This window comes from Perissodus microlepis, chromosome 5 (genome assembly GCF_051167445.1).
Source record: "Perissodus microlepis isolate ML-2025 ecotype Zambia chromosome 5, ASM5116744v1, whole genome shotgun sequence".
In the NCBI taxonomy this organism is placed as follows: Eukaryota; Metazoa; Chordata; class Actinopteri; order Cichliformes; family Cichlidae; genus Perissodus; species Perissodus microlepis.
Window position 1 is genome coordinate 10153743 of NC_140465.1, and position 13419 is coordinate 10167161.

Consider the following 13419-nt stretch of genomic DNA (forward strand, 5'->3'; position numbering starts at 1 on the left):
AGGTGAAAAGATCGAAACTGAGGAGCCACAAATGAGCTGCGTTGAATTAAGGGGCATCACAGTTCTGTCTCAGCAGACTTGTGATTTCCTGTCAGCTTTTTCCCCCTTTTTCTCTCCATGGAGCTGCCGATGCCTGATTGTTTTTCTCGACTGAGGTAATTCAAGTGCACTAGCCTGGAGCTTCCCTGACTTCTGTTTATTAGTCATTCATTTCTGAGATGCCTTGGGCAATGCGATCTGCAAATTTCTCTCCATTTAGGAGTTCTGCAGGCCAACTGGATCATCGTCCAGCTCCCGCGATGCCCAGCAGCACTGAAATGCCACACATGTAGGACACATGCTCTCTGTACTGTCTCTGGATGTCATTTATACTGGGAGAGCGCAGGTAGTAGTATATCTGCTAGAACAGGTATCAGATGGACAAGGACTGTCTCTCAGAGGAGCATTTATAGATAAGTTTAAAACACGTTAGATGTTCTCACCATCCACACAGGAGGGTTTGTTGCGTGTCGTTCCGGCCACTTTCCCCGGTAAACAGGAGCACTTGACTGTCTGAGAGCGCTCCTCGATACGATTCTTGTTACAGCATCGGTGGGCAGCAATCACCTCGCACGTACCACCCTCTGGAGAGAGATTGAAAAGACACCCTGTCAGTAAATGTGAGATGTTAATAAGAAACGTTTAACAGTAAACTATCTGAAGCAACCATGTAATAAGTGTCCTTAACTCACTGCAGTTTGAACTTAAAATCACAAACGGGCAACAACAATGCAGATAAAAGATGGACATTCTGTGTAGGGAGCAGCAATACAATCACTGGGTACTTCTACCATAAGTATATGAAGCAAATTAGCCCTCAAGGCATCTCAATAACGCCAACTAATTGCCTCTTACTTGGTGCTGACTGTTCTCACTTCATACCAATCAGCACATGATTGACTCTGATGCCAATAGGCAATAGTACACTAAAGCGTTAACTCCAAAGTATAGGTGATATCAGTCGTGACAACTGCTGAACAATAGGTCCCAGTCTGACAAAGGGGTATGTCTGTGGAAAGTGAAGGTGCTAAGCACATATAGCAATAGTAGGTCAAAATAACAATAGGGAGGCTGAGGGGGTGATGGACCTGAGGGACATCCTAAAATGAGTGAGACAGACAGAAAGAGAAAGCTAGAGGACAAGGTGTGTCTGGATACCAGGGACTTGGCATACCGGTGAGTAATGAGAGAGCCACTGGAAGTGCCCCCTTCACACAATTATAAAGCGTGGGGCTAATGCAGCCAGCGGAGCTGCAGGAGAGAGGCCCTCTATCACTGCTCTCCCTTTTCCTTACGCCCCAGGAAAAACTCTTTATCTTCTTTTGACAGGCACCACAACAGACACCAGCGTCCAGCAATTAAACTGGAGCTCATCCCAGGACAAGGGGAGAGGAGAGGAGAGTTTAACTTATTCTCTCCAATATCCAGAATAGAACAGATAGAGTGCAGAAAGAGAGGGAGACAACCAAATGCCACGTTTAATCTTGTCTGTGCATTATTTTTGTGGCGATATGGCTTTTTAAAGAGGACATCCTGCTGTGCTCAGACAATGCACTTGCTTCTGCTGGCATGACAATCACCGGTGTGTGCGTGTCTCTGGCCGGGCTGGTTGTGCAAATGTTTGAAATGGCTCGGGCAATGAATTACAGAACTGAGTTCCCAGCAGCCTAGACAAGTTTGGCAACAGTTTTCTTCTCCCATTCCCATCAATGTCTGCCTCGGCCAGACCAAAGGCCGATGAGATCTGGATTAAAAGGCAAACATTTGCAATCCTGCTGGACCGCGCTGTCGTGCAGAATTAATGTCACTCTCTCCGTGCTTGTTGTCTTGATATTTCTAGGCAGGAGGAAGCAGAACACAGACTATAAAAGTGAGGAGAACAATCCCTCGAGTCTGCTAAAACCCCAATCCTCACAATGTGTTGCCTTGTTGAATATTTTAGCGAGAGTTTCCTGACCTGCGGACTTACTTTTAAGTCAAAGCAGATCGCTAGATAAGAGAGGATTTAATGTTGCATCATAGAATATTGAATTGGCCTGAATCCCCACACCAATAATACGATACATGATCTGCAGGTTAGCACTACCAGACTTTCAATGGAAAACCTCTGACAAGGTACTACCAAAGTAAACCCTAACATATTCGCATCTCTTATTTGAATGTGATGAGAATGATCTTGATCTGTGTCGCTGGACTTAGTTGTTCAGTGGAAGTACAGTTAAAATTCATTGTTTCTCCACTTTGTGACTCTGTTAGGTAAGAAAATGGACCAGTTATCCCAAATGGTAATACGGTTTCATTTAATCATGGAAGGGTGTACATTCTAGGACTCTCAAACCCCGCCCAAAAAAACTAAACCAATACAAAACAAACAAACAAATTGAGCACTTGAAGAGGGAAGAAAGTCTGAAATAAATAATAGCACAACATCAAGGAGAGCCATGAACCTGCAAGACCACAGGACCCACAAAGCAGGATTTGGCCTTAGTGAGGTAATGTTAGATTAACTCTGGGTTTTCAGTATCATGTAGCTGGTTTACTTTACATCGCCATGGTAACTTGTGCTCTGCTCCAGCACAGATTAGGGATTAACAGGTCCAAAATCCCAACCTAAGGACAAAACAGTTCTTTAGAAAACAATGGCATCATCATTCCCGGAAGATCAATCCTAGCAAGAAGGTCTAAAGGATCTACAGTTTTTGTCTTCCCTGATGAGGATCAGTAATAAATACAGATTATTAGCAGGAACCCCATTCCCTGTGCATGTGTGCAAGGTTTTTTTTCATGTTGGCTGCAAATACAATTTTATTGTTCCATAAGACTTAATGTATGATCCTAAAACAGAAGTATTTTTACTTTTCGTCCTTAATTGAAATTTGCAGGTAGATCCTACCCTTGAATTCTGTTTTTATAGATTATTTAGTCTTTACTTTCTCTCAGGCTGTTCAACATCACTGCAGCTGAAAGAATAAGAACTAAATCTGTAGGCCTATTATGCAGAATGGAATAACAATTTTAATCTGTAAAATTCAATCTGATAACCACCTTTTTGTGTCTGCTTATCCCAACTGCCAAGTGAAGCCAAATGAAAGACATCCTGTTGATGTTGAACTTTGCTTTTGTACAAGTTACAGTTCAGTTTAGGAAGTCAGCAGCAGCAGAGATTAAGTCGCATAATGAGATCATGAAGGCAGCTTTTATACAAATGGAATGTATATATAGTTATAGAGTATTTAAAAGTAGAATGGGAGGGAGAGCCTTCAGTTTTCAGGCCTCTCTTCTGTGGAACCAGCTTCCAGTTTGGATTCGGGAGACAGACACTATCTCTACTTTTAAGATTAAGCTTAAAACTTTCCTTTTTGCTAAAGCATATAGTTAGGGCTGGACCAGGTGACCCTGAATGCCCTGAAAAACGCCTTGAGGCGACTGTTGTTGTGATTTGGCGCTATACAAATAAAATTGAATTGAATTGAATATGGTTACTATTTAGCTGACTAAACAGACAGAGTGCCAATGAACCAACAATTTTGGTCATAGATTAAAAAAACAGCTGGACGTGAACTGTTGCAGAGTGCCAATCTAAATGTTGTAAGCTGTCTTTGTAGACTTTAAACTGTCATACCCATGCAAGTCAGCTATAATCATACATACTTGGTTTTGAATGACCAATGAGGAAGTGCTGTATGATCATATTTTTACATTTTGTCTTTGGGATTGTTTAGAAAAGTCCAGCCCTGGACAGATGTTGGAAAGAATCATCTTGACAGCTGTTTCACCATGAGGGCAGGATGCATTAGAAACTTTTGCCCAACTAATTAGTTGATGAATTTTGAAGATATGTTAACTCAGATAAAAATCTGAGCATTGTCAATTGCTCGTAATAGAAATCCATAGTGTAGTATATAACAGGCTTTTGGCTCTCACAGTTGTTTTGCACCTTCCGTAAAATAAATTAAAAAGTAATTGTTGTCTGGAAGGACAGTGCATTACTGTGATTTTTTTTAAATGCGGTACATAAAATATAGTATGACTGACAAAATTACCAGCAATACAGCGAAGGCATTTGATTGACAAAGCAAAGCAAAACAAAAAGGAAAACAGACAAAAACAAAATGACAACAACTGATGTTGGTGAAATATGGCTGTGTGTTTTAGACCTGTGAAAGAACATAAGACATTTAGTGTTTTATGTTTACCATATTCATTTCTAAGAGAACATACTGAACAAACATCCCTAACATGCACACAAGCATGTTTTGGTGCGATTCCCAGCAATCCCCCAGCTCAACAGTAAGCATGATCACGATGAAGCATCTGGTATGTGGAGGAAAGAGCAGCTTCATTACTCTTCTGGTCCAGTCACTAGTGCCACTTAGACAACAAATGGCCATTTGGACAAGCCATATTGCCATTCAGGTAACTAAGAGCTCAGAGTGAGGTTAATGACCATCTATTATCGTCATATAAATTTGGTGGTTTGTGTCTTGATGTATATATTGTGTGGTATTTCATAACAGATTTATTCTGCTCACGTGCACAGTAGTAATCAGTGTGTGTTCTGGTGCAATGTGGGATCAGAACAGCTTAAGACTGTGGTTGTGATGGATGCAGTGCTTGGAGCCTGTCAGGCAACTAAAGGGGTTAAAACAAACTGCAAAGATGGAGTGGGTGGCAGTGCACTCTAGCCTTTGGTGAAGGAAGGTGAAGGGTATCGATGGGACCATTGACCGGTCATTTTTCTCTCGGCAGCCTACAGTGACAGCAGTCATTAAATGAGTGGACGAGGTGATTATGCTTAAGGAAATCAATGCTTCATTGTTTTCAGCTTAGCCCAATGGCCAATTAGGAGGTGTTAATGAAAGAAGGCTGTAAAAAGTAGAGATATATATGAGAAGTAGGAATGAGAGTGCAAGATAAGAAGGCATAGATCATATCAAATATTTCCTCTGGTTATCAAAGTTTATGTTTGTGGAAACCACTCTGAACTTAACTATAAAATAACTTTTTACAGATATACGGTATAAATGCACCAAGTTAGTACATCAGATATTCTTTTCAGCGAGAAGCTATAGTTTAGAGAATGACTCCTACTGTGTATTCTGTGTTATAAGTCATGAGCAGCCTTAATGCTTCTAAAATAACTAGTGTCTTTAAGACTATATTATATATAATATAGATATAGTCTTATATATATATATATATATAAGACTATATCCCACCCACTCCATGACATGCTGATCAGTCACAGGAGCTCGTTCAGTGAGAGACTGAGATTACCGAAAAGCACCACTGAACGACACAGGAAATCTTTCCTGCCTGTGGCCATCTCCCTGTACAACGCATCCACTTAACACACTGGTTACTGCTACAACTACACGTTTCTTTTCCAGCTATTTATTAATGAGTGACTTATGTATATATATATATGTATATATTGTACTATTCTTAGTTAGCGTATTGTCTGTCTTGTCTTAATGTTGGTTTATGTTGGTTTATAATGGAGCACTGTAACAAAAAAATAATTTCCCCCAGGGATCAATAAAGTATTCTGATTCTGATTCTGATATTAGAGTATGGTGTTTAGTGTTAATCAAGCCTAAACCTTTTCATTAGTCTGGTTTAACCTGAGTTTCTAATGCTTGTGTAATGTTACAGTGCCAGAAATAATCCACAAGTAAAAACCGGTCAAAACTGACTCCCTGTTTACTTTCTGCAGAAATGGACTGTGGGTTGCATCATCTGTCAAACAGCATAAAATTACTCCTGTCACAGATGAAGACCTCAAGCTTACTGCTGGAGGAAATAATTTTTACTATCTCATATCGCCTGTTATGAGATATTGTAATTATTTCCCTGATGGACAAATTAATAATTGGGGATTATAAATTGTACTTTATTAGTTATATTTCATGTTCAATTTCAGAAGAGAAAAGACTTTAAGGATGGGTACTCTCTTGGTTTAGAGGGCGTATGGCTGTCTGATATAAGCCAAAAAATACATATAAATCAATCACATTTTGTTATCTTAGGCTGAATGGTAATAAATTATATAATGGTATAAATGTAGGTATTTTTCTACCAAGTAGAGTTTTTTTGTCCATTTTGGTGGGAACTCAAAGCCATATGTGAGATGCTACAATCTTTAAGACAGGGAAACATTAAAAACGGAAAAACAAACTTTCCTCTAGGTTTGTGGACCATTCAGGTGCCGAGTTTGCAGCAGTGAAACGGTGTCTTCACAAAGTCAGGATATAGATGCAAATCAGCCAAATCATATTTTTATCTTTTCAGTGCTCCCTATTCTGTTCTTTATTCATATTCTTACTCTCTTCTTTCAAACTAAATACATGTCATTTTTAATTCAGGGCACAATATATACTAAATGTTGTTTTCCACAGCAGCAACTGTAACATTAGCTAGTTGGGTCCATACAGGCAGCTTTCATTTGGGGGTGTTTGTAACAGTCTGTTATGTGGCATGTACAACACAGGGTTACAAGAAAATGTAACCCTGAAAATGTCCACATGTCTAAGCTTTTTGAACAGGTGGTGTCGAAAATTACACTCATCAGGTTTTTACATGAAAGGTTAATGCACTTAGAAAGCCAAGTCTAATTGTGGAGGGCGCAGAGGTGTGGACCCAAAGGCAGGACGCTGGAGGCAGGATCAAATTGACTCATAGCTCACAGTAAAAACTGTCACAGTAAAACAGAAAATGAACAAATAATAACTGACACAAGTAGACATGAAAGATGAAAATAAATATTCACAATGAAAGAATGTGCAATGGAAAGGCAAAGTGAAACGCAGCGGGAACTAAATATTAATTTTGAACTGGATAAAACAAAAACAGAAACTAAAACTCAAATATGACAAGAAACAGAGACAACAGGAACAAGAATTCATTATCATTCAATTAGCAAGTCTTCTTTTCCATCCACCCTGTGTGTGCCTGACAGAGGTGGAAAAGATTACACTAAAAAAATGGCACCTAACACAGACAACATTTACCTTACTATAATGATCGCAGCGTATGGATGTGTATATATCTGGTGGGCCAGTATGAATGAAACTTTGAGCAAACATCATCACACATACAGCCATTATTAACATCTATGTTTTTAAAAGTATTTAAATATGACAGAAACATAGCTTAACAGATGGCAATTCATTCTTTCATTCATTCAATGCGTTCATTCATGGCCTATATCAGGGTCACGGGGGGGCTGGAGCCTATCCCAGCTACCAAAGGGCAAGAGGCAGGATCCACCCTGGACGGGTTTGTCATGGTCCCCGTACCTCGCCAGCTGACGTCAGTCAGACGCCTTGTTTGTTTATTCTCCCTCTCTCGCCTCTGCTATCTCTTTCTCTCTCGCTCTCTCCCGCTCTCTCTTTCTCCTGCCGGGGCGGAGCTCAGTGTGGGCTCCCGCCCCTGGCCCACGCACCTGGAGATGATCAGCACACCTGCCGCTGATTATGAATTAGAGGGCTCCTTAAGATGGCGGACCTGCTCTACTGAGCCATCAGCGTCAGTCGTCCTGCAATCTGCAAAGTTTAAGTCGTGAGGACGCCTGAACCTGGAGACTAACTGTTTATCTGTATGTGTAGATTCCCCCCTGGACCCATTCCCTGTGCACTGTGACTGAGCGTGAGCCAGAGTGGTGGTGGAGAGAAGAGGAGCTGTTTGCGTTTAAGGAAGCCGTGTGGAAATCTTCCCTCCCTGAACTCCTGCCCCTTTCACTCCCGGACCCTGGAACCCTGGCCCCCTTTCCCCAAACACCCTTTGTATATATATTTCACTGTGGAGAGCACTGTAAATAAATTCACTCTTGTTTGAAGGAGCTTGTGGTCTGCGCCTGAGTCTGCTTCGCTAGCCTTGACAGGGTTGGCACTCTGACACAGGGCTAACACACAAAGACAGACAACCATGCACTCTCACAGCTACAGGAAATCTGGAATCACCAATTAACCTAACCCCACTAATTACATGGCTTTGGACTGTGTGACTGTTTATTTAAAATATAAATGAATTACTATGAACGCGACAGTTTGAGGTTAAATGAGGAGTGAATTTAGATCGACAGCCAGGATGTGAATCTGGTAGGGTACAATGTGTATTACAGCTGGGACCTTAGATTACTGACCACAGAGATCAATAGATCTAGAGTGCTATGCCTCTTAAATATCTCTTTTATAATTACAGGCATGTGTTTTTTGGAGATTATCACTGGAAACACCAACATTAAAGTATGACATGTAAACATGAAACCCCGGATTTACAGATCACAGCAGGGTTTTTTTTTTTTTTTAAATGAACAGACTTCTATGTAGCTTACAAGCTAGACAATAAATATATATCTGTATATCTCACTATTATATATATATATATATATAAACATTTCATTGTTGAGTGTTTATAAGCAACAAAAGCACTAAAGGCTGTCAACTGGGAACAAAATTTAACACACTGTACTTTATGGCATTGTTGACGTAATCGGTGAAAAACATTTGAAGTGCTTTCATTTATGGATGGTATGTGTTTCTGCTGTTCTTTACAAATAACATAGTTTTGTTGCACACTATCTGACCTTTAAAAGTGTGAACAATTTTAAAGTAAGTAAACTATTTTCATTTTATTAACCATGTTTTTTGGCAGTGTGGACCTCTATCGTGTTTCCCTGTGCCAGGTCAGACGTCGAGTGAGATGCGAGACACGAGTTGCATGTAAACAAGGGCTTTAAGAAAGAAATGTATTGCAGTATCAAACTATGTGACCATAAATGTATTGAAAATATATTGATATAGTTTAAAAACATCTGTCCAATACCAAGGCTTAAAAAGGAGCCGAAATTTTGGCTGCTTTAAACCCATAGAGTAGATAGATGGATCACTGTCTTGCTGTGCATATTCTCAAGGTCACAGCAGCATGACAGCTTATTTTGCAACACCTAAAGGCTTCAAGTTCACAGGAAGAGACAGCTGCTTTCTATATTCAGAGTGACAAAGAAAGCTGGCAACTGACAGCCTTTTGATCACACTGAATTAGAAATTTTTTGACAGAAAAATTAAGGTACTTGTAACAATGTCAGCACCAGATGGAAAAAAAACCCTCTTTACACTACACCTTTGCTCAGCTGCAGTTCGACAACTGTAATCTATGCAGCGGCAAAGAGCAGTAATCACCGGCTCACCATCAGCAAAGCATTTCTGTCACCTCCTCTTTCTCAAGCTCTCTTGATCTCTCTCTTGCACTGCTTTTCTTGCTGCTACAGTTATTAAGTAATAACATATGGCCCAGTGAAGGGACACAGCAGTCCCTTAAGCTTCTCAAGGACTCATCATAACAACTTAATCAGCGCACACTTGCTGCTTCGGCTTGCGTGCCAGAGCCCCTATTTTGTTTTGTCAGGCAGGTGTTGCATCAACCACAATTTTCTTGCAGTTCTTTCATTTTCCTTAGCTTGTTGTTGTTGTTGTTGTTCACTGGTGCTTCTGGGTAACTGACAGCTGTCCACAGTCTCAGAACTTTTAATTGTCAATTTACATCTCAGGTGGCAAAAGGAATTATGGTTCCCTTTGTCAGTAAATAAATGTAGATGCATGTAGAGCTAAAATGTAAATTTGAGACCCAGTTTGCATTTATGAAGCAGAGTGAGAGCAGCATTTTAAATTAGCGCTGAAAATGATGCACATTTGGAGGACAAATTGAGACTCTTGCAGTCGCCTTATTTTTTTCCTCACAAGTGAACAAAGTTACCTTGTACTGTGAGCCAGAGAAGTCAATTCAAACCCTCACAAAGTTTTATTAAGCAGCAGTTTGTCAAGTTAGTGTCTGTCAACTTTTCTTTCAGTCAAATCATGCATAATGGAAAATGACCTCCTTTTAAAAAACAAAAAAACAAAAGCTTCTGATGCGCGGTTTTCAATCAGATGCATTTCATTAGATTTAAAAGTTCAAAGTATGCTTTGTCACGATTAGTTTTATGTTCTTTGGGAAATAAAAAAAAAGTGAGTATATTAATGACTTGTTTGAAGAAACAATGGCATCAAAGTGGCTGTGGGCCAGCTGTCCCTCTGATTATATGTTTAATGATGCTCATCAGAATTTCTTTTCGTTGCTTAAACATCAAGTTTAGTTGACTTAGGGTAACGTTTAAACACACCTTATGGAACATGTAAGTGATATGATGGGTGGTCTTTCATGGCCCTCACAATCACAGCTGGTTCCTCACCAGTATGTTGATGATTGTGCTGTTAGGAGCACTGGGAATGGTTTATACTGTAGCTGCACAGCCTTACATCCAAGGGGAGAGCAGCTACATTTAAATTAGAAATGTCTTTTACTTTTTATAATCCCAGTCATGGAACCATTTGAATGCACCTCATACTTCCATGCCTGAGCCCTAGTAACTTTCTTAGAAAACCAATAAGACTTTTACCAATGAATAATGAATAATAAAAGACAGGCTTCAAGATGTTGGAGCAGTTGGAGTATTTGCAGCTTTGGAACCTTTTATGAAGCAAAATTATAAGAAATTAATCTGAGGCATTGTTGACCATTGTTTTTCCAATCTAAAACCATTTTGACCTATGTGTCACTGATGCATCAGGAGCTGGAGTGCATTCACCATTTATCAAGTGCCCATCAGCCCCTATTGCAGTGATCCGTATAGTTTGTCTGACCTCAGCCAGTCTGAAGGCTTTTGGCTGGTTTTCACTGACCCGTCTGTGGCCTGGATTTCACTTTCCTCCTGAGGCAGCATAACCCACAGTAATGGGAGAAGACAAACAAGTGGGCATTGCAGCTATAGTCTCGCCTGGAGCTACCACAAACGTGAGGGACAGAGGGGTAGCAAACAGGGGGGGGGGGGGGGTGCTCTAGAGCTCAAGCTGACTGACAGAACCACTGACCCAGTTATACTGGAGTCACATGAATGAATGCTGTTTTTTCCCCTCTGCTGGTATGGCTTACTCCTAAGTCTAGCTATGCCCGCACAGAATACTGAATACCACTCCACCACAGGTTGAATTTACAGAAACTGTATATGGATGGAGTTTGATAAATGAGTAGAAACCTAAGGAAAAAATAGAAATAAACATATCTAATGCACTCTGCTTTAACAGACAGACATTCTTCATGCATGAGTGCACCGAAATAGGCTCCAGTTTACTGAATAGGAAAAGTATATTGCAGTAATTGCACCATTGGTGGTAATAGTCTTGACATCTTTAACAGGTAATTCCATTAGTACAAATACGAGATGCAAGGTGCATGCTGGCCATGGCACAGGTCGATTCTTAATCACTTGTATGGGTTTCCTCTCGTGGGCCTGTATGACTCCAATGCTCACATCTTTATGGTTATTAAAGTTAACGATTGCTGCGTGCCTCATTTACCAAGGCTCTATCAATACCAGTTCAGCACCATGAAATTACCCCACTCCGGAGGGAGCAGCATGACAAACCGGATTAAGAAGGGCTCTGTAATACCCTGGCATATATAACTCTCCGTGTCATGGACCGCCGCAAGAAGACCCACTGCCAAGCTCAACCCCAGCGAAGGGGGAGGGGGGTGGGTACTACAGGGATGGATGACAACCGTTATAGCCTAAATGTCAATTCAAGCTTTTATTACCCACATAGTTGTTGAGAAACGCAATGAAAACTAATAGCTGGTAGTTAAAAAAAGAAAAGGCAAAAAAATAAACTAAAATCTCAGAAGGAAACACATTAAAAGTTGTGAAAAGTTACCTCACAGATTGATGAAAAAGGGGGAAAAAGTGATTATGGTAAATATATGCAGAATGTAGCCTACTTCTGGTCTTTCAGGTGTATGCATATCTTTGGCGGATACTCTCTTACACGGTACTCATATTTTGCAAGGGCAGAGATGGTTGGCATTTCTTCACTTATACCTTGCTTATCTTATTTCCATGACAGGAGGGTGAAGCCAGAAATAGTACAGAGCTGTGCCAGAAACGCTATTGCACAAAATTTACTGTGTTTACATGCCTGTGAAAAAATGCATTGGATCAAGTCAGCAAACCTTGCTTTATCACATTGTGTTTCTCAGTTTATTCCTCTCGTCAGTTGTGTCCCTTGCATGTGTCTAACCCTATGTCATTACAAGTCAACACGACCTGAGTCTAGGCCCGCAGGTGTAGCTGTACCTCTCTGCCTTTTACTGCACCCAGCAGTACAGTTAGCGGTGCCTGACCTCCATTCAGTGTCCATATGACACAGGTCACTGCTCACTCTAAATGAGAGTCGGATGGTGAAATGAGCAACTAAATTGTCCATTCAAAATCACAAAACTGCCTTTTTGAACAGCACCATAGAGTAGCCTTCAAAAAGCAGCATTACCCAGACAAAACAATTGGATGCCATGATCCCTGCAGAATGGCCTGAAAGCAGACCATAAGTTTCAGTTCACCTCTTCCAAAAAAGGAAAAAGAAAACTGCTGAAAGTAAAGTTGCAAAACTCAATGTGGGATTGTTTTATAGAACACAGGGTGCACCTGCTGTCGGTCAAGAGGTCTATTTTGAATCCTGCGTAACACACAATGAGCAGTGGAGGAGTTGTGATGCGGGGAAGACGGTAGCTGGCCAAACCAGCAATCAACGCCATATCCGGATTTCTGCATGAGGACCTTGAATGTCATCCTGGGTTCAGTTATGGTCTGCTTGAATTACACATAATGCATTATCTAATCTGCATAATGCATCAGCAGGCACTTAACATCAAATTATGGATGCATGCAAAAATTCCCAGAGTAGTGTATGCAGAAAAATGGCACTTTGCTGTGCAAATAATCTGCCCACTTTTTATGAAGTTGAGCAATATGGGCTTTGTATGATTTTGCACAGGTCCACCTTCTTACCGGCATGCTTGCACCATCAATTCCATGTATTTCATTCATTTGAATCTATGAACAACTGCTTGCTGCTCTTTCACATGTTCTACAAGCCAGGCTTGTGTTTGCTATTGAGCTCCAGCACCATTGCCTGACAAGTAATTTAGCCCATTATACCCATTATTAAATAAATATTGCCTTTTAAATGATACATTGGTAATGTGATAATTGTACAGCAGAACACTGATCATTTTTACACAGACCAATTTCCATGTGACAATCAGTCTTAGAGCAAAAGAGGAAAAAAAAAAATCAATGTGCTAACCACTTCTCTTCTGAATGACAATGCAGAGTAACGATGTCAGAATTGACATTTAGCTGCTGACCTTGATCATGGTGGCAGCAAGGACAAGAGAGTGTGTGGACTATGAAAAACACAGGAGCATGAAGCTGTCACTAAGAGCTACAATTTGCTATCAGGTTTTTCTTTCTTTCTTTTTCTTTTTTTTAAGTTACTACGGTAACAG

At 40.5% G+C, this 13419-nt stretch overlaps 1 protein-coding gene across 4 annotated transcripts in view; it reads right to left on the reverse strand.

Annotated features, from left to right (window-relative positions):
• Positions 1-13419, reverse strand: part of tafa1b (TAFA chemokine like family member 1b) — a 122140-nt gene that overhangs the window by 22809 nt on the left and 85912 nt on the right. For all 4 annotated transcript variants that reach the window (XR_014800235.1, XR_014800236.1, XM_084927767.1 and 1 more), the window contains exon 3: positions 483-623. Coding sequence is in view for 2 of the 4 variants with exons in the window: in XM_084927767.1 (XP_084783893.1) it covers positions 483-623 (141 nt within the window). In the remaining 2 variants the exon portion in view is untranslated. The remainder of the gene's footprint in view (positions 1-482; positions 624-13419) is intronic.